General features: G+C 43.7%; 1 protein-coding gene across 1 annotated transcript in view; it reads right to left on the bottom strand.

Annotated features, from left to right (window-relative positions):
• CELSR1 (cadherin EGF LAG seven-pass G-type receptor 1) overlaps window positions 1–25,183 on the bottom strand; it is a 177,351-nt gene that overhangs the window by 25,986 nt on the left and 126,182 nt on the right. The window contains exons 6-19 of the mRNA XM_019474584.1: window positions 21,976–22,133; window positions 20,119–20,282; window positions 18,252–18,377; window positions 13,107–13,273; window positions 12,463–12,648; window positions 12,024–12,137; window positions 11,531–11,705; window positions 10,636–10,777; window positions 8,500–8,620; window positions 7,065–7,248; window positions 6,132–6,233; window positions 4,020–4,114; window positions 3,492–3,701; window positions 542–725 (exon numbers count right to left, since the gene is read on the bottom strand). Coding sequence (XP_019330129.1) covers window positions 542–725; window positions 3,492–3,701; window positions 4,020–4,114; window positions 6,132–6,233; window positions 7,065–7,248; window positions 8,500–8,620; window positions 10,636–10,777; window positions 11,531–11,705; window positions 12,024–12,137; window positions 12,463–12,648; window positions 13,107–13,273; window positions 18,252–18,377; window positions 20,119–20,282; window positions 21,976–22,133 — 2,128 coding nt within the window. The remainder of the gene's footprint in view (window positions 1–541; window positions 726–3,491; window positions 3,702–4,019; window positions 4,115–6,131; window positions 6,234–7,064; window positions 7,249–8,499; window positions 8,621–10,635; window positions 10,778–11,530; window positions 11,706–12,023; window positions 12,138–12,462; window positions 12,649–13,106; window positions 13,274–18,251; window positions 18,378–20,118; window positions 20,283–21,975; window positions 22,134–25,183) is intronic.

Below are 25,183 nucleotides of genomic sequence, written 5' to 3'. Positions count from 1 at the left end.
GGTGTTTGAAGGCTTGGATGGGTGATTCTGAGAAAATACCTTTCAGCATAGCAATTTCTATGGAAGATGATTTTCTGGATAGGTTCCAGGGTAGGAAAGCCTGTGAAAATCAGAGGTATACAATCGATAGTAGGGTCTTTTTCTTGTACTGCAGTAATTCTTCAGGTGGTGGTGGTGTGATTCTTTCAAAAACATGATCTACTTATGTCAGCTATACTAGGTGGTCTCAAAAGGCATTACCTTTACTTATAAACTTTGTCCATCCTATCATCTGTACACTACTGTGGCTGCAATGAAATGCCACTCGGAGCAGTGGCACGGCCCAGAAGGAAAACAGATCGGACATCTCCCAGGAGGCCCCCGTGGCAACTGAGAGATATGGATCAAGGCTCAATTGACTTGAAATGAATGCACTGATTAGGTTAGAAAATCCAAGTTTGTTGTTTCTCAGTGGATACTATCAAACAAATAGCTAGCACCTCTATCTAGCACATTTTTAAAGCTGTAATACAAAATGGCAGTTTTCAACACTGATACTCACTCATGTTAGTGGTAACAATGACAAAAGGTCTCATGTAGGTTTTCTTCATGTTCTGGGCCACATTGTTGAAATATTCCTCGTAGTGCCTGAGTAGGTGAGCGGTGCCACCCTCCGTTCGCTGAATTTGCTCCCAGTGCTCCTTGTTGCTGGGGTCCAGCAGAGCACTACCCACTTTGATAATATTCTGAGAAACAAAGTACAAGCCTAAATTATGAGGCAAACAAAGTGCTGGGTTTCAAGTGAGGAATATTGAAAATGATTGGCATTACTGCCTCAGGTGAGTGTATAATGAAATATTTTAATGCAGGCATGTTCTACAGCAGCCTTATGAAAATATGCACACCAGTAACTCACCCTGAGGTTTTTTTGTTGCATAAAGCAAATCCCTCCAAACTTTTTATGAGCAAAGTAAGCCAAAATTGGAAGCTATAAGAGAACTGCCTACTTTCTTCCCCCTTTAAGACGGGAAACCTAGCAAGAAAATGCAGAAGGAAAACCTAACCATATTTTCTTTGTCTTGGAGAGATGAGAGACAAGAAAAGCAGAGTGCTTGGTAGGTACACTGAAAAACTCCCCCAGAAAAATCAGAATAATGTGATATGTTAAAAATCAAAAGAAAGCTATAGATAGCAATATCGCTTTCTATTTTTTTTTTTACTTTGTTGATTCCTGGATAACTAGGACAACTTACATGATGAAGAACGACAAGAGCAAATATTAGCTTGCTTATACAAACTTGAAGATACATAAGAAAACTTAAATTATGTTGTTCTCCCCCCATTTTTATGTTGCTTACAAATGGTGTTAAAACAGAAGTTCTAACTGAGGACCTGCCCATTCTGCCCTTTCTTACAAGAATATCCAAAGGGACCCTCAGGCTGAATGGAAGAAGACCCCAAAGAGAGTGTTAAATGGCTTAAATGGGAAAGGTGCTAAGAAGTTTTTCTTGGTGTACATATGAACTACATTGTTGTGTCAAAACCTAATTCCTGACTAAGGTAAAATTTGCACAAATGATGGTAGGAATTAATCACCTCAAGCTCCAAAATAGCCAAGGCAAATATTTGGATACATGTAACACTTCATTTAGAAGCAGATGGGGAAGATGCTATATTCTCTAAGTGTTGTCTGAGGTTGCAGGTGTGTATCTGAGATAAAAGAGGCTGCCAGTATGACTACCTGTATCTAGGGTGAGCAGCACTACATGGTTCCCCAGGAACGCAGGAGACACATGCTGTACTTGGTACCAGGCCTCCTCAGAGTTTGTGAACGTTATTTATGTTTCTTTATTATCTATTTTTCAGGCTTCCACCTGAGACTATTAAAAAAAAAATTCAGGCTTCCACTTATTTATGTTTCTTTATTATCTATTTTTCAGGCTTCCACCTGAGACTATTAAAAAAAAAATTCCTTCTCCCCTTGTGCTCCCTCAGTCTAGGATGTTACCTCCTTTTTCTCATGAGCTTTACTGATTAGTTTTCAAATCCCTGACCTATCCTAAAAATATTTAGGGAGTTCTTGAAAACATCATCTGTATAAGTTTCAGTGCCAAGTGCAGAGAATAATAAATTAAAGCAGAGGTTTCCAAAACACTTTTTTTGATTATTGCTCTTATTTTTACTTAACAAAACATGCTAAAAACGAAGTTCCTTCTCAAGATCTGAATGGGGGAATTCATTCACTCCACAACCTGCAAGTTTGTCAGCACAGTGTCTTCTTAGGAAAGGAAAAACTGAATCTCTTAAAAACTCATGCATCTAAAACATTCAATGTTTCAGAAGTTCTCCACTCTCTGTTGACTGTACAGCCCAAGACGCTGAGGAATTTTCTCAGTCTCATTTCCTCCAGCTCCCACCTCCCCGGGGATGTCCTCTCCTGGTGCAGCTTGGCCTTGCACAGAGTCTCCAAGTTCACCCCAAAGTCTGCCTGACCCGGCTGGTCCTCCTGGAGTGCTGTGAGCAGTGAGCTGGGTGTAGCACACCTTCAAAGGGAGCCAGACCACCTTTGGCCAGCACAGAGGCCAGTCTTGGTCCATGGAGGGTCGTTCCAGCATCCCTACGCTGGTGCCTGAGCTCTGGGCTCTGCTAGCACAGGTCCAGCAGGATGTTTTACCTTGGACTCTGTGCTGTGCCATGGTTGGGATCTTGGAAATAGTATTGGCAAGCGTGGACAGCAGTACCCCACAGCACACACGGGAACAAGGAGAGCTCTATGAGCCTGACATGGGTCATCCAACCTTCATGTTTTCAGACCACAGAAAACTCCCAACTTCCTCTACATCTCACATTCTTCCACCACAACTATGTGTCTCCCCCCGACAGGGAGTGTGCTACAGCTTGTTTTCTAGACCTGGTCAGGTCTTTGGTGATAACTGGGTCTTTCATGAATGCTCTGACTAGCAGAAACCCTCTGGCACGCATTTTTGGATGTGCCTGCATCACTTAAAGTATCAATACGGTATGGAGTGTCTTTCAATATACCAACTCTTTAATAAACATGACTCAAGTGTTTCCAAACTGAATTATAAGAAACCTTCAGAGTCAGTAACTGGCTCAGAGTTAGTTCACTGCACATTTAAATGAAAATGATCACATTAGGCAGGTTTTCCAACAAAATTGAGTATGGTACACAAAGCTATTTTATCCGGGAATAACACATCAACTTGATTATTTTTTCATTTGGGGATTTTTGCTTTTGGTTGTTACTATGATGATATTTATTATAACAGCACTTTCTACGATATTTGTATTACACACACATATGTGTGCATACACACATGCATAACCAACTTTCCATTCTAAATTGAGAAGACTGACTCATTTGTGAAACAGATTAAGCAATTACATGATATTTGCTCCACCTTGGTCAAAGACAAATTTAATTATCCATTGCCATAGAACTTTTAAGGGGAACTGTAAAGGCTCTGCACAGTATATAGTATCTCTCTTACTTCATTGAATTCTACATCCCTCGTGGCTGCCAAGTCAAACCCTTGCTGCTGGCTCTCATACTGGAGGACCCGGATCATCATCTGGTAAGCTGTCCTCACATCATTGCCATACAAGCTGCGTGTGTATTTGGTGGCATTCTGCAGCATTCTCGTGATCCGTATGGTTTTGTCTCCATCCAACTTGGTCTCATTGTGGTGTAACTTCTCGTTCTGAATCAGAGACAAGAAGGAAGAAAAAACCCAACGATGTATCTTTTTTTTTTTTCATTCTAGTTAAAAAGACAATCATCATTTAGGGATTTTTGGCACAAAGGAGTTGTTTGATCAAAATGGCGTTTGTCTTGAGAAAGGGTTGACAGAACAACTCAGTGGAAAATGTAACTGAGAGAGAGAAAAGCACAAGGGTCCTGATGTGAAACGAGGGGGTTCAAGGACTCAGTCAAAAGATGGAGTGCAGGGATAACAAACTGGGGTCTGAATTGATGATCATTTACAAAATAAAGGCAAAACCGAGAAAACACAGCTTACCATGATTTTTAGATCCACAAAAGTGCTGGTAGTGCAGTTGAAAAGCTCAGGAGGCAGCCACCCCTTCTCAATGTTACAATGGCGAACCGCGTTTCCTGAAGGAAACAAAGCGTTAATGGTAAATAATGTTCTGAATTGTGCTGGGTAAATCTTCATAGATTTCAAATATCCTAGACTTTTGGATTTCCTACATTTTCAAGTTTCTTAGGGCTACACAAGTATTTCACTTTCCAAACTGGGATTCCTGTCTGAGAAAAGTTAGAGACTACTAAACTTCATGAATTGTTTTCCTCAGGCTTTAGAGAAAAGTTAGGCAAGCTTCAAGATCTGCCCAACTGCTCTCAGCCTCTCTGCCCTAATGTTCTCAAATGAATTCAGCAATTTATTTATACCAAATATGAGAAAGACTGTGCACTTCCTAAATATTTCTGAAAACATATCCCTGCTCAGATTTCTGTGCAATAGCCTATATAGAAAGACCTCCCGGATAAATGCTGTCTTCATGTCAAAACATGCTAGCACCTTCGCACGCTGCATGCGGTAAACACTTCAGCCAACACGTATAATTGCCTTTTGCCACTTGTGAATGGTCTGTGAGCAGCTTACTGTTGAATTTAGCCTATTATTTTGTACTATTTGTCAAATCATTTTAAAATGTGATTCTTGGCTGTGAATCCTTCACAGTGAATTGCAAGTTATCAAATTCAAAATTTACATTTTGCTAGTTAACTTGCACATAACATATTGCATGTGTCTAAGCTATTTAATTACTAATATCTAAATAAGAACTATAATTAATTGAACAATATCTAATTATATTATTTCTCTTCCATGATTAGGTGAATACAATTAAGCCTCAGGTTCTTAGTCTGAATATTCATTATTCTAAAGCTTACTTTTTTTGAATGTTCTGTAAAATTCACTTAAAACGTGCAATTTACATATTGCATGTGTCTAAGCTATTTTTTTATTACTATTTTCTTAATAAGTATAATTAATTGAACAATATCTAATTATATTATTTCTCTTCCATGATTAGGTGAATACAATTAAGCCTCAGGTTCTTAGTCTGAATATTCATTATTCTAAAGCTTACTTTTTTTGAATGTTCTGTAAAATTCACTTAAAACGTGCAATTCCTATAAGTACCCTTGCCTGTTAGCCTATTTGCTAGGGGTCAACCAGAGGAACAATGCAGAAAACTTATTTTAATTCAACTTTATACTGTTTAATAATGTAAATATTCTTCACTTAAAAAAAAAAAATCAATTCTATCTCCTAAAGACCTCAGAACAGGAGCTTGGTTGACCACAAATCTTCTGCACACCTACAGGCAGTGACCTCCCCCCAGTAATATTTGGGGAAGTCACATAACCAGTTATAACTCATTGAGCCTGAGGAGCGCTCGCAGCAGAGAGTTACCAGGCCCAGAAGTGAGACAGAGGTTTCATTTCCCATGGAACAGTCTTCAGAAAAGATTGTGAACTCCATTTTCAAAAATCTGATAAAAGTTTTCAGGGACTTGTGTGAAAAAGCAGATTGTCATTTGCTTGCTGTACAAAACACCACAGCTCACGTGCTTCATAAAATGTGTTTTTCAGCTGTCTGAATTATGGGTGAGAGAAAAGATGTTGGGTGGAAAAACATGAGTTCTGTTGTAACTCTTAGCTTTATTAGCCTGCAACACTAGTAAAGCAATCATCACATAAATGATTTTCATCATTTTATCTTTGCCCAAAGGAGCTGTATCACTAGAGAACATGTACGAGCTGCTAGAAACTAAAAGTTACATGTGTAAGAATTGCTTGATAAACAGAAAACAGGAAATTGGACTGTGCTTTTTTGAAAATACAGATACAGAATTTCTGTTCTTTGTATGTGTTTATCTGCTGCACTTTTGTATTTATTTTTTGCTACTGCTCCAAATGTATGTTAACAGTTCTTGAGTTTCAGCTAGCTAAACTCTTCTGCTTGTGATATGCATGAGCTATGCTGTAATCTCTAGACCCAGTGAATTAACGCCATTCCCTGTGTTCACATTTTTTCGCTCCTTTTTTCCCCCTCAAACAGGCATATAGATAAAATAGTTAATGTTTTACCCAGGGAACTTACCCACTGATCCCTTTGGACATGGCACAGCAGCTGGCTGGCCAAACTTGGTCTGTGGCCACCAAATACCAGCCTCGAAAGCTTTGGGACAGCCATTATAAATTACTGAAAACAGAAAAAGAAATGATGTAATTTTTCTGACAAGATAAAAATCACAACGAAGAGATATTTCAACCTGCCTAAAGGACGTTCCTACAATTCCCAAGCCCCGCCAGGATACCTGCCCTCTGCAGTGCCTTCCAAGCTGTAACCCATCAGCTGCTCCTTATCCAGCAGTGCGGGCAGACAGGTACAGGCAGAGGAGAGCTCAGGATGATTATGGGGCTCTGGATTTTGGCTCTGCCTAGCTCTGCCTGCTCCTTTATTGTGGGAAAACGTTTCCCCTTCATTTCACCCACACACTGTGGCGAGACGGCTGCTGCAGCAGCTTTGTGCTGATCACAGGAGGAGGGTGGGTGGGTGAGAGGAAAGGCAGGATGGGCAAGACAGGGAAGAAAGGCAGAGGGCACTAGGCGCACGGCACAGCCTCTGTGGGCAGAAGGCGCGAGGGCTCTCGCCTGCCTCTTCAGCTGCAGCACAGCAATACAATGCTGCACTGGCAGATGAACTCAGGTTTCAAGTAAAATTGCCATTAGTGTTTTGCTCTCCCCCCTAAGCTTGTTATATTTCCATTTGATGAAAATTAAAGAAATATGAGCTTTTTTCTTTTCCCCCAGCCCCCATGAGTCATATTGGCACAGACTTAGGAGGAGGGGTGCATGTTTAGGCTGCTGCAGCTCGCATTGCCCCTGCTGGAGCCACCCTTTTGGGCTCATGTGCACCCCAGGATAGAGCTGCATGCCTACTGCTGTGCACCCCCCACCTCCCCGCTGCTAGCAGCTCTGATCCTGCAACTACAGCCCAGCTGATCAGCAGCACTTGCTGGACAGGAGGTACCTTCACAGCCCTTCATGGTAACTTCAGCAAACGGGTTGTCGCAGCGGTTGCACTGCCGCCCTATGACACCAGGTTTGCAAGGACACTGTCCCGTCTCCATGTCGCAGGCACGTGTGTGGGAGCCAGACGGGAAGCAGTCGCAGGGGTAGCAGGTGTCACTGCTCTGGGGCCTGTAGTAATTTGCCTACAAAAAACCAAAATGACAGACACGAGGTATTTGACTTACATTCCAAATTGCTTGTGTTTCTGAAATCCCGCTCTAACAGCATGTGCATCACAAAAGGGCTAATTTTGCAAAGCGTGGGATAATAATGACATTACTATTAACAGAAAACTTAATACCTATGGGAAGTGTGCTGTGTTAGCCCTGGCAATGTGGAGAGGTAGAGCTGAGTGCTGGGGGTATGGCTGGGCGGCTCTGTGCCGCAGAGACCTGGGGTTTGGACCACCATTTGCAGTGGGGGCGGAGGGCCCATGTTACTCCTCGTGTACTTGCTGCCAATGCCCAGCAAAAGTATTCCTGGAGGATTTGCAGTTTTCTCTGCTTTGGAATTACATTCTTGTATGGCATGATCAAGCCAGTAAGGAATCTTCTTGCACCGTCCATTTATGTTTCATGTATAGGGTGGAGAGCAACCAATGATCACGTATTCAAATCGCATCTGTAAATGCTTTTGATCTGAGGCATTACGCGATTACACAAGAGCATGGTGCTGGCACCCCACTGACTCGATTTAACGCAACAGTTGCTGTGTGTCCTGCTGGCGTTTCGGAAAGGAGTACGGGGCCAGATTCGCTGCTGCCGGTCTCCACAGGCATAGCTCCTCTGAGGTCATTCAAGCCTATTGTAAAACCTATTGTGAGAAGTCCTTTGTAGGACCTTCAGGAGGGAGGTGCCTCCCCTCCCGCATCCCTGCTCTGTCCCTGCCTGTCCACAGCAAATTCCTCTTAAACTGACAGAGCCGTCACTGAGGAAAGCATTTAGCCTCTCCTATTATTCACTTCTCTCCAGCTGCTAAGCCTGTTGCTGGTCATTGAACAGGGGAGAGCTTCACCCAGCTGGCCAAAGCTGTTTCATGGCTATTACTCACTTGTGATACACAAAACACCACCGGCACTCCTCTGCGCCCAGGACTGATCTCCCCTGATAAACCAGGCTGCACTTCAGAGAGATCAGAGCCAGGCTTTCATCCTCTCAGTTTTGCTTTCCAAACGCAAATAAGGTAAGAGCTGCACAGTATGATTTTGTGAAGGGCGGTGCCAGCAAAATGTTTTAGGTAAAGATTAACTACACTGTGCACATATATATATATATATGATACAAAGCACAACTGTGTGAACTGTGTCTCAGATACTCACTTGTTGTAGTTATTAGTGGTATAGTTACTTTTTAAACTAAAGAAATTTTGACTTAAGACTGGTTTCTTTTGCTTACCTTGCAGTGGCATTCTCCATTGGTCTTATTGCAATCAGAGTCAAACCCTTTACTAGTCTCACAATTACATGGGCCACAGATGGGATTTCCCCACCAGCCTCTGGGACAAGGCAGGTCGATCCTACAAAAGAAAATAAAACTGAAAGAAAGTTCTCTTAAGTTTCCTCTTAAAAGGTGGGGAAAAAAGAGCTTTGGGCCAAATCTGCACTCAACTCCATCAGCTTATAGAGTGTAATGTATCTCACTGCAGCAGCCAACAATCAATACATATATAAATATATATACACTGTAATAAAAGAAAATAAAGATTATCAGTGCTACGAAACCCTAGAGGGAATGCTTCTATAAATGTTTTCAAGACCAGCTCCTCTATGTAAGGAGTATACATCTGTACAAGCAAATAAAGTGCTCTTTCCTCTGGGAGAGGGCAATGGGGTCCACGCTGCCTAGTGGAAACAGTCCCGGTCCCACCAGCCCCATCCCCATGCTGGGGAAAGCACTGGCTGGGGCAGGCTGGACAGCCTGTGTCGGGCTGTGCTAGCACTTCAACAGCTTGGGCAACTGCAGGCAGTGCTAAGCTCGTGCCCTGGTTTACCTACCACCATAAACAGCCTTGGGGTACAGCTCCCCAACACTTTATATCCCACCCCCCATCCCCACAGGTTCCTGTCCCAGCCCTGCTGCGGGCAGCAGTGCTTGTCCAACCTGCAGGGACACCAACTCAGGTGCAAAGCTGGCTGCAAGCTCACCCTATAAAGAAAAGTCACTACTTAAGGCCAACCTGGCTTTCTCAGCCAGCTCACCACAGGGTCTGAAAAGCCCTGGTCTGCCACAGGGGAGAAGGAGAACACATGCGGTTGGGGACATGGAAGAGGGAAGGGTGGCAGCTTTGACCCAGACTATGAATCAAAGACTATGATTCAGACTATGAGTGGAGTAGCACAGCTCGTCGGAGGCTGTGCAGCAAGCCAAAAGCCCCCCCTGCTGAAGGATAACCCTCGTTTTCGCTGGTTCTGCTTCTTCTGGGTGAGCTTCTGAGCATGTTGTCCTGCAGATGCCCCAACACCAGTCCTGGCAAGCAGAGCTCTGGGAAGGGGCCGGGGCAGCGACCAGGATCTCTGCTAGCTGGAATTCTTTGTCAAGCAATAGCCTGAAGGATGACACTGCTGAGTCTGTGATCAGCATAATGCACAAGGAATGCCCTCCCTGCTGCTCATTTTAGGAAAGAAAAGCTGTTTGCCGTCTGTTTCAAAGACCACTCCGAATTTTGTTTACAGTAGTTGCCAGGTTTGTACTTCTATGCTTTATAATATGAAAACCCACAATGCTGCACTTGACATGATGTCAGCAGATAACGACAAGGGACAACGTCTCTGTGTCACTAATCCAGAGGAATGAAAGATGAATCTGGCAACAGCATGGACAACATTTGCAAGCCCACACAACAAAAGGCGGAGGAAGAAGCTTGCGGTTTTCAAAGGGAAGGAAACATCACATGAGCCTTTCCTAAATGGGCAGACAAATGCACTTCATTTGCACATCATGAATGGCCCATATTACAGTAAATCAAAGTGCCATCTCTGGGATAAGAGGAGGTCAGTTGCTGAACGCTTATCTGAGACCAGGAAGCTGGTGACAAGGGAATCAGCACGTTTCCCCTACACAGCAACAGGACATAGGCCTCTCAGACTGTCCAGAAGAGAGGGCTTTTTGCCAGCCCAGGGACTAGACCCAAACTGCAAAGCCATTTTATTTGGCCACAGGCCACCTAACTGAGTGCATCGCTCTGTGTGTGTGCGCTGGGGAAGCTAAAGCAGAGATGCAGAGCAACCTCAGGCCGAGCCCACCACAAGCTACAGGTCAGATGCAGTGCTGTGTAACACAGCACAATTGGTCTAGCCCCTGAGCTGCTGCTGAAGAAAAGTGGCCCCTGAGTAAATGGAAGTTTGCCTAGTCTCTGGGAAGAGAGCTCAGGAGTGCCAAAGGGCAGGGAGCCTGCAAATACCATTTACTATGAACACTTGAATTGTAACAGAAAAGCTAACTGAAGCAGAGAAGGAAGGGGGAGGACTGCTGCCTTAGGAGAAGAGGTACCTGGAAGGAACAAGAAACCAAGAACAAAAATCATTCTCTTACTTGCTCTCGCAGTACTGTCCATAGTAGCTTTGTCCACATTCGCAGGTGTAGCCATGGGATGAGCTAGGTTTGTGCACGCATGTGGAGACATGCTCACATGGGTTCAAGTTACATACATCAACACAGTCTCTTCCAAAGTACCCTGGGGAGACAAGGTAATAAAATTACAGCAACCATTGTAATTTATGATTTGCATGTCTCCAAAAGACCATTTTAAGCTTATACACTAATAACACATCTTCAATAATCAGTAGATTCCCCCTGAGATACTGTCAGAAAGAAGGTAGTCTTTTCCCTCTCAGCAAAAAAGATAGTGGGCTGTTCTTTTCAACAGTCTGTTAACATGCTTGAGGCACCCTTGTGCCTTTGGTTTCCAGTTTTATATTCAGGGCATGTGTTACAAATAGTTTTGTATTCTCTCCCTGCGTGTATGTGAGGTGACTGTGCTGGGTGCTGACAGCATGTGCTGGCTACATGCACCAAAACAGAGAAAACATTCAAAGTATCTCGATTAGGATGCAGGGTGTGAGACGGAAATCCAACAGCAGAAAAGGCTGGGAAAGAAAAAGAAAGAAAGAAAAAGAAAATAGACAAAAAGAAAAGGGGAGGTGCACAGAAAGAGCCCTTTGGACCAGAGACCATCTTTCTGTTTGGCTGGTATGTTGCCTAGAACAAATGATCCTTCATCCATGACTGCAGTTTCAAGGGTGCTACAGTAAGACTGAGAAAGACAATACTGACTGGAAGAGGAAGAATCAGAAGATGAGCACTTTGCAAGCATGCTGAGCACTTCGCAAGCATGCTGCTGCTGCTGCCGCCACTGCTCTTCTTCTGACGAGCGCATGAAGATGTGATCCAGCTCCTGGATGAGCACATGGGATGGTCACTGGGTTACCTGGGTCACAGATGCAGGAGTAGCTGTCCCAGTCGTCACTGCAGTAGCTGTGCTGGGGACACGGGTTGGAATCACAGGGGTTATCCACTTCGCAACCTTCCTTCACGTTGATCTTGATAGCCTGTTTCATGTTGAGTGTAGCTATATTTGTAGATGTCTCTCCCATTCTTACTCCCTGGTGACATTATTTTTAAATTAGAGTCTTCATTCAGAATACAGTGTTATGTGTTTCACTACTTCCATTAATCCATGAGGCTACATTTTAAAGAAACATCACCTGATGAACCAAACCCAGATTTTTTTTCAAATGCTATTCCCTGTGAGACCAGATTTGTTACCTGGGAAAGTGGGTGGACCTTACTATTTTGATTCTTAGATATTTTGATGGAGGAAACAGAAATGTTCAGGGATGGATGAAAAAGAAAACCCCACGTTTTCACATGGCTATTTTCTTAGAAGTTCAAAGTTTGTTGCTACACTTTTTATTTCATACCTGCATACAGCCATAAAATCCCTGCTGAACAGAGACTTGGTCTCCAGAGACACCTCCCACAATGATGCTTTTCATTTTCAGTCCAGGTAGTTGATTTCCAATCTGCACAGTGCTCTGTTGAGGAAAAGGGCAGTCAATAAGAAGCACTATCATCCTCTGGGACACAGCCAGCCTACCTTCTGTAGTGATGGAGTCAAGCAGTAGCTGACAGTAGATTACAGAAAAAATATCAAAGCAGTGAGGAGCTAGACATCTGAATGTGGCTTTTTACAGACTTGTTCATAAGATATCATTAGGCTTAAATTAATATAATATTATTAGGCACAAATCACTGCAGAACATGGCTCACAGCATAAGTATTTTTCCACAATGCTTTATCCTACTTTCTCCTAAAAACATTTCTGTAATGCTTAGTGGCAAAGTTATGATGCTGCCTTACCTGGTACATCCCGTAGTCCAAGGACATGACAGCAAGGTACTTGATGTCTTTACCATCTTTAGCACTCTTCAGCTCTATTAATAAATGATGCCATTCCCCATCACTGACTCGCAACTGGCTCATCTTCAAATTAGCAACCTGGCTCAGGCCACTGTACACTTCAAACTGCACATAGTTGTTTAGTATCTGTTGAAAAAAAAAAATGTCTATTTTTTGCTACATATTTGTATTTGATGCAGAAGGGGGCAGAGGGCAAGATGATAACGTTTCCTAAGACAACACGAAAAGGAAAAAAGCCCAAACGGTAAAGAAGGGAACACTTGCAATAACTCCTCGTATAACTTTGGACACTCAGATTCTAACTTACCCTACTGACAAAAAAACCCCAAAACAATCAAGAGACACAATTTTTGCATCTACATTAATGCACGCTACTACCTCTGTTTCAAATTCAGCAAATCTGAATTTTACAATGAACATTTGATCATTGATCTTTTGATCTTTGTAAAAGGCTGCAGAAAACATTTGTGTTTATTGACATGGATTTAGCTGGGTGGACGAAGCTATGTAGTTCATGTGGCCATATCCACTGGTGGGGGAGAATTTCTTAATTCTTTTCTAACCAAAGGCAGCCACATTTTTACCTGAATGTTGATCTTGGATGCAGCCCCAGCATTGGCTTGCATTAACATGCCATTGACTTTCCGGGTTCTGAACATTAGCCCAATGTACCACGGCACAGAGATGGTAATGTCAAGGTCACTCCAAATGATAATGCTTTCACCACTGAAACGCTGAGGAGAAGGCATTGCTGTAAATCAAAAGACAAGAGAGAAACAGTTGGCATCCTTCAAGACAGAGGTTAAGAGGAGAAATGATGCTATGTTGCGGTGATGGCGCAAGACAGCTAGTCCCTCTTCCACTGAGCTATTTTTGATCTACTATGGAGTAAAAGCCAGTCTAGGGGAGTTACTATGAAGCAGCTGATAATACTGTAAAATCACAACGTACCCTTGTTGTGGGGTAGGCACCTTATCTCAGTGCCTGCACTCAAAGGCAGCACTTCCACACTGCTACGGCATTACACAGGTGAGAGATGTTCCTAGAAAGGTGAGCTTAGGATCTCTACTGGTACAGTTCTGCTGATGAGTGGGTGGACAGAGCAGGAAGTATGAGGGCAACACTTGCTGCAGATGTTTTCAACATATCCTTGATTACCTGCTTCTAATTAACAGATTAAACACAGAGGAAAAGGCTGGGAGGCAACAGGAAATATTAATTAATTATAAATACTCCAGGGCCAGATTATTCAGCTGTCTCAGCTATGCAGCCTTTTCACAGGGAGAAAGCTTGTGTGGAATTGCCTAAATCATCTGCCTTAAATATCACAAGGTGACAGCTGAAGAGTTGCCCTCCTCTCTAACCTTGCACAAACACAGCTCCTACAGGGAGACACCGATGACAGCTTTCAATGGAAAGCACTTTGCTGATGGAAAATAGGGGAACAGCCACCCTTTGGGCTTTTAAAGTAGTCACCTCAGGTAACAGGAGCTACAGTACCATGGATTAGTTGATCCCACTGATTAGAAGCACAAATTAAGCCATGGAAGCTCTGTGCTATTTTCAGCACCTCATATGGCACCTCCACCATGCATAGCACCTTGTAGCAGGATCTACAGTCAGCCCCTGCCTGATGTCCTCACTGAGGGGCACACTGGTGAAGTTCATGGCAGCTTTTTGCAAGTGGAAGCAGGCCTTAGAGACTGGGTACAACCACCATAGACTGGCACCCAGCCTTGTATCTTGTCATGCACTGAGCCCATGTGGATGGTCAGTGAGATGACCGGGGTTAAGTCTCCTTCCTCTTCTGCTCCACACTACCATATCTGCTTACTCTTCTGGATTTTCTTGTAGTGAGAGAGATCATGTATATACAAATGTGTACATGTTACTTTAAAATGGCAAGTCCTTAGAAAAAGGTAGAAGGACAGCATCATTGCAGAAGATGGAGTCAAGTTGATATGAAGTTCCATTTTTTGAAGGAAAAAAACCCCAAACCCCAAATTCTGGTATCTCTGCCTTGCCGGTTTCTATAAGGGGAAAGGCTGTCTGTGGGAGCGCGCAGGGGTTGGGGGATGTATGCTGTATGCAAGCCCTTCAGCTCCCTATTTGTGAGAAACAAGATGTTAGTGACTAGTGGACTACCGCTAGCCAAGCCAGAGGTGTAACTTGACTTGCCCTTCTCTAAGGTGTGGTTACCCGACCACCCTACCCTGGGGTGAGTGCAGGCAGCCCCAAAGGGCAGTCCCTCTTCCCCCTGCTCCAGGCTGTGATCTCCCTTTTGCAGTCACACTCAGTCCTCCATGAATGCTAGTGGGAGCATATGGTGGAACAACTGCAGCTTGGCGTGCTCTTGAAACCCAGACAGCAATTTAAATCGGTTTGCCACCAGACATAGATGTCCCCAGCCTGCTTAAAACTTGAATCCGGTGCTTGAGCTCTGGCTGTCTGGGCCAGGACATGATTCATCAGCCCACACTGCACTGCACCAATGTAAAAGTAACCGGGACATCAGTGTTGAGCACGATCATTTCCTCCTTCTGCTCCATGCCTGCAAAAGTCAGCCCTCCTCTACCCTGCCAATCTTCACGACGACCTCAACTTCCAACTTCTTTGCTAGTGGTTTTCTAGACTGTTGCTGAGATTTTTAAGTCCACCTGCCTCTGGAGAGCGGAGCCAGGATGCAAACCTTGCAGGCTTCCCACCTGCTGGAGGCTGGGAATGCAGTTTGCAAGCGTTTCAGCTCGGCTCCTGGGAGAACTGGACTGGCATGGCAATTAGCCACCTTCTTCCTTTTCTCACCAGTAGTGACTTTCGGTGCTTGCAAATACCATTCCCTTCCCACACCTCCTCCCAACTCCCCTCCCTTCCCCGGGGCCAGGGCGCACTTTCCCCTGCTAGTAAAACAGAAATCCCCATCCATCAACACCCTCTGACCTCCCTCCTCCCCCCAGCCCTTCCCCATGCCTGGGACTGGGGGTCTCCATGGAGGGGCTGGTGGCCACGTCCGCCAGATGGGACCTGACCACCCCTCTCACCACAGAGGTGAGCACATGTGCTTCCAAGCACAGCATCTCCCTGCCATCCGCGATGCAGTGATACAAACTAATTGTTTTCTCAGGGTTTGTCACTTTGAAGCACTGCCTGTGTATCTACATACACTTTTAAGAGGCTCCTACATTTAAAAGGCCATCAGAACGACAGGAGGGCTGTTCACTGTGGAGACAGGGCCTGGGGAAACACACTGCCAACATGGGAATGTCACCTGCAGTTTGGGTGTAGGACACGTGACAGCTTATGTTTTGGTGCAAACCTGTGGTGTTCAGCCCAAGGCTAGCGCAATGACATTAGCCACCCGAGAGCAAGTCGGGCACAGCTGCTAGATCTTCACAGCATTGCAGTATCTCAATTTTTAAAAGAATTAAACTACAACAAAGGTGAAACTCATTTTTCCCTCATTTTATCTCCCTTCTATATGTCAGTAGAGGGAGATGGGAGCTGCCAGAAGGTGAGTCAGCAGGTCTGGTGGTGGTGAAGGTAAAACACCCCACCCTCACTAGTGCAGACCAGATCCCAGAGTTTCTGAAGACTGGGTCATTGAAAAAGTTGAATTCTTAATGTGCCAAAGCCATTGCTGCTGTCTGTGAACCTGAAGCAGATCCAGCACTGCCAAAGGGTTTGAAGAAATGCATCAGCCAATCACTCCTACACAAGAATGCAAATATTCTAGCTAAGACTTTTTAAAAAATAGCCGCCTAATAATAGCTAATGCTGTTGGGATCATATCTGAGCACTCAGATGAGCAACCTGAAAGCCAGGAGTATTGTTATCAGTGATTCCTCCTGACTTTAACTTCAGGCTCCTGAAATCTTTGGTCACATTTCAGAAAAATTAATTTCTTTCTTGGCTTGCAATTGTTCCTTAGGGACACTTTGCCCGACAAATATCATCAAAGAAGCAAGCAGCCTGCTGCCCTCAAACTATAAAAAACCCACACAAATTGAGGCATCAGCAAGAACACGGGCTTACAGAATGACAAAGGGGACATGCAGGAATGCACAGCACTGGAGGCAGAGGAGACCGCTGGGCGGTGGTGGGGGGACGACAGTGATGCTGTGATTGTTGTCATCTGTATTACTTGAACTTAAAATGAGTTTCCAGTGATGGCTACAGGGCAGTTCTGAGGTGATTTTCTAAATCCTAAGCTTCATGTTTTAGTCTTGAGTTTGGGATAAGAAAATGATGAATAAAACACACATGAATTAAAATTCCATTTCAAAACTAAGACCAAGACAGAGGGAAGGATAGTCTTTGCATGCAATAGCACTACTCCCCATTTACCCCAGTACAGGTCACACCAGAGCTGAGCCCTGGCACTCTCTCAGGAGACATCAGTGTGGGTTTGTACCACAGAGACCAGCCTATCATGAAGAAAATACCAGAACTTCACTGACAAAGGTACTTGACATGAGACACATCGAAAAATTAGATCTTCATACAAACCTGAAGAGCTCAAAATATTTGAGGAGCTGCTATAGAAAGCAGGTACCTTGCTAGTGGCAGTAATAGCAGCTCTGGGCTCTGCATGAGGTGGGACATAGGAAGAGGCCTCCATCATTCCTTTCCCCTGTCCCTCACCCTGCAGACCCTTATTTCCAAGCCAGAAACTTAACTATGTGTCCTTTCCTCCTAAGCTGCTGCTTCTCAGGCAAGGGGAGAGCAGTTGCCACCACCTAGACCTGGCCCAGGCTGAGGCATACTGTGCTAAAGTGATTTGCAAGTCACTGTGGTGTGTGCACCTCAGCTTGGAGATCTGCTATTCCAGGGTCCACTCCCTGCTGAGAGTAATCAAGAATGACTGATTTGGGGTAGATACATCAAAAGAACAAAATCCTTGATCGCACTGCAAACTATGCTGGGCTAAGTGTCACGGGGGGATAACAGAAATGAAGACCTACCACATCTGCATCAGAGGCCAGAATTTGGCCTTCTGTTTCTAGGAAAGCCATGCCTAGTTTAAGCATGTTTTCCTTCCTGGAAGCCTCCAGGAAGACTCCAAATGAGCAACCCTACACCAGACGTGGAGGTGCCATCTTACAGCAGGCAGCCCGCTGCTGCACTGACCCCACAGGACCCCTAACGCAGACGACTCCTCACTTCCTTGGGAAGAAACTAACTGCAAGTTCTTCACGCCCTATAAAACACACCTGCTGCTCCTTCCTCATCCTTTATTAATGAGGTTTTACACATATACCCACATTGTGTCCAATCAAAGAAAAACCCAATAAAACTGAAAGTGCTCCTACTCAGCAGAGACTGCCTTCTTGCCAAGAAAGTGGTGATTAAAACTGCACATTCATCCCTGGTTTGAGTCAAAGCCCAATAAAGTCAGCAGGATTCTTTCCACTGATTTAAAGGGGCTTAGGATCAGGCATTTTTACTATAAACAAATTACTAAATACTGCCAAGTTCTGTGGAACTACTTTGCTTATGTAAGTAAATCAATGAAAGCTGCTGTTATTGCTGACAGTATGTCAGCTATCATATTTATTATATAGGTGATCTCTAAAATTATTTCAAACAAATAATGGGTGATTTTTAGTCTTAACTGCAATCTTCTGTTACTGATCCCTTAAGCATCACAGTTTGACATACATGCTATGAGATGTTAATGACGGGTAATGAAACCTGCACACATGACTACGTATGAAGAGGTCTTTGCATCCTACCTTGCTCGCAGTTTTTCCCTCCGTAGCGTACAGGGCACTCGCAGATGTACGTGTTCCACTTGTTGACGCATGTGCCTCCGTTCTGGCACCAGTTGGTTTCGCAATAGTTCCGCTGTGCTGCACAGCCTGAAATTCAAGAAAAGAGTTACTTTGCATGGTTTTAACAAGAAAAAGGCTCTGAATTATTGTATCTGAGTTTTTATGTAAAAAGAAGACATGACCATTATAGGTTTGGGGTTTTTTTTTAATATCCTTGAAGTCAGTGAAGCAAAATGTGGATGGCAAAAGTTTACATGAGCTGAGCAAGTGTCAAATTCATAAAGGCAAATCTATCAAAGGCTATTAAATACAGTCACTAAGCTGTAAATCTCTGGGGACTAAGAGAAAATTTTGGGGAAATATCACTGCACGCTTGTCCTGTTTTTATACTCTTCCCCTGGCATCCACTGCTGGAGACAGGCAGATAGACCGGTGCTGTGACTCAGCACCACTGTTTGCAACTTATGTCATCTAACTGAGACACTAACCAGGGAAAGCCAATGTGCAGTGTTGCACAGTGGAGTAACACTAATATACATCATTGTTTTAAACTATATGGAAACACGTTTCCAAATGAGGAAGAAAACCCCCATCCTAAAGAAAACACTTTATGCCCCTCCTGATGTGTATTTCCGTAAGATAAAAACTTGTGTTTAACTAATATTAGAGACATAACTATTAAAAAAGGGCTCCAAGACAAAACAGCAATTTGAAGCTTATGCTACGACTCCCTTCGTAATCCATGATCAATGCAACATACCTAAGAACTGCAATTTAGCTCTTACACAGACCTTCAGCAGGGTGCAAGGAAGGGACTCGCCACTCTTGTGTGTAAAAGCCAGTTTTATGATGATGATAACATTTTGTACACCAGAACTAACTCTGATCAGGGATCCAGAGACTGGAAACCAAATCAGAAACTCCAACAGGCTGCTTCATGAAGCCCGTTTCAGATTTGGAGGACTGCAGAATTTGATTTACAGAACAAACATAATTTATGAAAAAGTAATTAAAAACACTGCCTTCTTCATTAATCCCACCAGCTTGCAGAGCAAAGTGACATTTAAGGTAATTTACCTTCAGCAGGGTGCAAGGAAGGGACTCGCCACTCTTGTGTGTAAAAGCCAGTTTTATGATGATGATAACATTTTGTACACCAGAACTAACTCTGATCAGGGATCCAGAGACTGGAAACCAAATCAGAAACTCCAACAGGCTGCTTCATGAAGCCCGTTTCAGATTTGGAGGACTGCAGAATTTGATTTACAGAACAAACATAATTTATGAAAAAGTAATTAAAAACACTGCATTAATCATTAATCCCACCAGCTTGCAGAGCAAAGTGACATTTAAAAGGTAATTTAAAAAAAAAAAAAAAAAAAAGAGGAAAAGTTCATTTAGGAGTAAATTCCTGGGTGAAACTCGTAGCAATGCAGAAGGTCTAAACAAGCCCGGTCCTTTTCTGCATGCCACTTAATCCTGTAAGTGTGCGCTGTGCCACGGGCTATTGCGTGCATCCCTAGCACGGGCACAGACTGTACCTTGCTCAAACAAATGAGGTGCGTCGAGCAGGTCTCGATGCAGCTGAGCCAGTGACATGGGGGCAGCACAATGCCCAGCAGCACTTCGAGCCCCTGCCACGTGGCCCGGGGCAAATGCTTTGTGCTCATCGGCACTAACAGGGGGACAGGGGCTGTTTCAGACCCCTCTGTCCCCTGCCCCTTCCTGGGGTTCCTCCTGCTGCTGGCCCCTTTGACATCCTAAGCCCTGCTACAGCTATGGCAGAGAGCTTTCTCGTGTTGACTTTTGAGGCGGTAGTCGCTCTTACCTGGCAGAGTGCCATTATTGGCGATGAAACTAGCCATGTCGATCGGCTTGCTGTCGATAGAGAGGTTCCTCATGCAGCCAATAAACTGTCTGTTGTGCACTGGGAAATCTTCAGGCAAGTTTGGGACACCGCCAAGGAGGAGAGGGCCGGTTAGGTCCAAAGATCTGAAGAAACAAAGAAATGCTTATAATTTCTTGCATATATTTTGTTTTGTTTTGTTCTTTATTTTACTGCTTCCATAAGCACATTTGAGCTGTTTAGTTTACCTGTGTTGCCATGCACTTCCCTCTGCTACATCAGCACTTCTAGAGCTTGTAATCAAAGGACCTTCCAGAAACACCATAACTTTTAACTTAGGAGCTGTCACATGCATACAGAATCCAATGACCTGTCCCTAACAGTGGCCAATATGAACAAGAAAACGAAAATAATGGGAAAATGTGCAGCTGCAGGACACTTCTTTCTGAATCCAGTCACCCAGGGGCTGGCTTATGCTCCCCAGCACAAGGGCTGAGATGCTGTAGATTTTGATATAATGACTTAATTGTTACACAGTGCCAACCTTTTTTAAATCCTCTGAAGATCTTAGTCTTAATGACATTTGGTGGAGGCAGGTTCCACTGAGTGACTCCACACTGTGTGAAAAGCGTATCATTTGGTCAGTTTGAATTAGCCCCAATTTTTATGGTCCCTCCTTCTCTTGGGATTTTAGAGCAGCATGTGCATCTCAATGGTCTTTCTGCTATGTCATTATTTTATATCCCTGCTATGTTGCTTGCTGTGCATCTCCTCTTTAAACCCAACGGTACTAATCTTTTTAGTCCTTCCTCACAGGAAAGTTTTTTTTTAATACCTAATGATTTTTCAATGGCCTTTTCTGTACCTCCTTTATTTCTATCTCCTTTTAAGACAGGACTGTTAACTTAAATGATGGAAGTAATAAGCTCTTCAGCCATCCCCTTCATTAATAAAGTCTAGCATTTTATTTGCCCTTCTCTATACATTTTCATACTGAGTAGATGCTTTTTGGGGGCCATCCACACTGACCTCCAGGTCTTTTTTTTTTGCATTTTACAAGTAATTTGGGCACATGTCTGTACCTACACAAAACTCTGTGCATTCCACCCAGTGTACTGACACTTGCAGTAGCCCCCAACAAATTCCATCTACCAAACTAAACCTTGTTACTTTTTCTTGTTAAATCATATCTGCTTGTCGTGGTTTAACCTCAGTCGGCAACTGAGCACCACACAGCCGCAAGTCTTCGAGCCCCATGTTGAGTGCCAAAAAAGACTGTCGTGGTTTAATCTCAGCCAGCAATTGAGCACCACATAGCTGCTCGCTCACTCTCCCCTGGCCCCGGTGGGATGGGGAGAGAATTGGAGGAGTAAAAGTGAGAAAACTCGTGGGTTGAGATAAAAAGTTTAATACTTGAAATAAAATAATAATAATAATAACAGTAAGAAGAAGAAGCAGCAGAATATACAAAGCAAGTGATGCACAATGCAATTGCTCACCACCCGCCGACCGATGCCCAGCCAGTCCCTGAGCAGCTGAGCCCGCCCCCTGTGCCCCCTCCCAGCTTCTCGCTGGCAGGGCATGGGAAGCTGAAAAGTCCTTGACTAGTGTAAGCACTGCTCAGCAACAACTAAAACATCGGTGTGTTATCAACATTATTCTCATCCTAAATCCAAAGCACAGCACTGTACCAGCTACTAGGAAGAAAATTAACTCTATCCCTGCCGAAACCAGGACGCTGCTTTTCCAACCTAATTTGCTTAGTGGTTAATCACATACTGTTGACTCTCCCCTGGAAGAAGAGAATGAGTGGAAATCGCAAATATAGGGAATCCTTACTTCTTTGAGCCGGTCTGAGTCCCCTGGGCAGCGCAGGTGTAGTTTCCAATGAGGCTCCCAAAGCGCACAGCCACTGCTGTGTCACAGTCGTCCACGGTCACCACGGCCACCTTCTCTCCTGAAGGCCCATGAGGAATTCCTAATCGCCCAATATTGGGCTTCAAGAAATAAATGGCACACGTCTTACAGTGCTACATGTACACAGGATTTAAATGCTGGTTCAGCCAGCTCAACAACATACTTCTTGTTCCCCAAAGGGGACTAGAATAGGATGTGTAAATAAAATAGCAGAAGTTAAGTTGACCTACGACATCTAGGCAAGGAAAAAACCCAATGGATGACTTTAAAGAGGGTCCATACATGCTCAGTGTGATGCACAGCATAGTCAGAAGTGGTTTTGGTCTTTTCCACTGCTGAACCACTTCGGCCCAAATCACTTCAAAGAGGCGTTTTCTTACTTCTGCACAGCAAACTCTAATAAATTCTGCTCATTTTGCAACTTTTCACCTCAAGTGAATGAAGTCACTGGAATTTTAACATTGTTTCTGCCCAAAGACAGAAAAACATAAAATGATGTAATATCACAAGTGAGACTAAAGGCTTAAATCAAATTTTCCCTGATGGGGGTACTCTGTCAGGGTCACCACAAACCGAGTGCAGGTTCCTATAAAGGCTGTAGCGAAAGGTTGTCCGATGACCAGGAGGGAGCTTAGATGAAGACTGCTTGTGCCTGCTGGGAGTGCCTCCCAGCTACAAGATGGAGGGCATGGAAACCCACTGCCTATGGCTGAGCTGGCTGAGAAGCCCCCCAGTTTCTAGTCACAGGAAAATAGAGATCATCAACAAACAGAGTTGGACAATCAAAAATAAGGGATGGATCTGAGCTTGCTCACGCAGCCGCTTTGGTCCAGGCATGCAGACTGACACCATAGGTGGTGCATGGAAGATGGGAAGAATGTGTTTTAGAGTGGCAATAAATGCTCCGGCTTGTCCTGATGTCTGGCTTCACCCAGGCAGTAGGAAACTCCTGCCCACCCACCCACAAAGTGCCCTGGTGAACCCGGGCCACAAAACTAGTTATCACACTCAGCTTCACACCTCCACCATTACTGGCTCACCCTGCTAATCACCCTGCTGGCAGGTGTTTTCCCCACTTCAGCAACTACTGACAACTGGGGAAATTCAGTGATCCCAACAGGCAGGAAAGTCTACAGGACCACTGGGAATCCAACCCCAAACACCAAACTTCTGTAGCTCCACCAAAAACACATCCTTCATCTCCATTAATTTCCTAAGTGACAAGATGTACCTCAGCATGACTGACAGGAGACCATATCTGCTACACAGAAACTCAAGAGACAGATTCCTCCAGTGGAGAAGTGCATCACGACTGTTAAAAAACGGCGCATGTATAAACAGCAGCATATTAACCTCAGTGAAGAACTAGCAAATTCTGTAAGAAAACCATTTTCCATGTTTAGTGTTCGTAGGGAGCTACAGAGTCCTAATCTACCACTGGTGCAGGATCTCTGAGGACTTTATGGGTACAAGAGAAGCAATGAGCTGAACTCCCCTGGCTTTGCTGCTGTTCCTCTACAGGCAAAGGGACACCTCACAGGAGTGAAGTCACCAGGATCTGACCCAGACACGCAGCACAACTGAAAGCCAAGAGATACTTTTATGATGTGTTGATCAACAATAGTTGTAACCATATGAAAATGGAAGGCGGCTGGGCATCACACTGCAGTTTGCTGTACACTCGCTTTAAAACATACATTGCTCAACTGTGTACTGAAATCCCTTATTTGTACAGCAAACAAGGAAGCAGTAAGGGGATAAATGCCTATTCTTTCTGTTTCGCTTGTACACACATAAATTTGTTAAAATACCAAAAGTCACTTTCATCATGTGTAAAGAGATACAGATTTATTTCTAAGGGTAATTATCCCAATGTATAAAAAACATTTTAAAAAGATGTTTCCTGGTGTCAATTCCAGTTGGAAAGTATTTTCCATTTCCTCTACCAAGAACTAATGTGATCACATAGTTTGGCAGTTATACAGTATAAGGTTTTGACCTCTCTTGAGTGGTATTAAGGCAGATTTTATTTTTTCCGATACTCCCTGGACTTTGCCACTGCCTAGCTTGGAAAGGCAGGAAGCATACATATTTGCAGTGCTGAAAATGTTATTGTATGCAATGATGGCAATGTTAGTGAGCAGCTTTTCAAAGTAAATGAAAAAATACATAGAAAATTAACCAACTGACAGGCAGACCTTCCCTTCCAAAATTAAAACGTTTACATTCTGGGTGCTACTTTTATTCATTTGGAGGAATGATTCGATTAACATTTACATTCTTGTGCTTCACTGAAATAACCTATTGTTTCTTACATGGGAGCCTTGACAAAGGCAGGGTATTTATTCTCGCAGCAGGGGAGATCTGCCCAATGTTAATCAAGATTGCAACCTGATGAGACTCAGCAGTTTGCAGCTGCTCCTTCACAGTCAACTAGCTGCAGTGGCAAATTGATTTTTTCCCCTACTTTTATTTAACATAGCAATTGCATAGTGTTTCTCTAGATGTTGACTGGTCATTGCAGTGCAGACCTCTGGCACCTCTTCGGCTCTGATGACCACACAGAACCATAAGCTGATGAAGAAGAAATGGAATATTCCGGTGAATGAAAAGAGACCTACTGGCAGTTCAAACCATACTTAAGTTCAAACACATAGTGATTTTCTGACCATGCTAAAAGGCCCACTTGACAGAACAGGCTTTTCTCAAAATGGAAGAGTATGTTGCTGGGAAAGGAAAGAGAGATTCTCTAGTGATTTAACGTGACATGGGCTCTTTTTTCTCTTATATGTGGCAAATACTACACATCATCTCAGCACCTAGCATAGGGAATACTTTGTAACTGAAATAATGTGAAATAAATAAAAGACTGGAACAGAGGGAGCCTAAGTCAGGAGTTCCTTCAGAATTGAATCATGAAACTGATTTTATTCATTTGATATTTTGATTAATACTAGATATAGTTTGCTGGTGACACAAAGGATATTTAAAGTATCACGCATTAAAAAAAAAGAATCACTTTGACTAGCTGAGTCCTAGAAAGAGAAGTAATCACAGAACACGAAACTTGGGATCTAATGACAAGATTTTCTATTGCAGGCTCAAAGATCATCAGCTATAAATGAAGAAA

Source organism: Aptenodytes forsteri, unplaced genomic scaffold (genome assembly GCF_000699145.1).
Source record: "Aptenodytes forsteri isolate BGI_AS27 unplaced genomic scaffold, ASM69914v1 Scaffold137, whole genome shotgun sequence".
Lineage (NCBI taxonomy): Eukaryota > Metazoa > Chordata > Aves > Sphenisciformes > Spheniscidae > Aptenodytes > Aptenodytes forsteri.
Note: the sequence above shows the minus strand (reverse complement) of the source record. Positions and strands in the feature narration are given on the sequence as shown.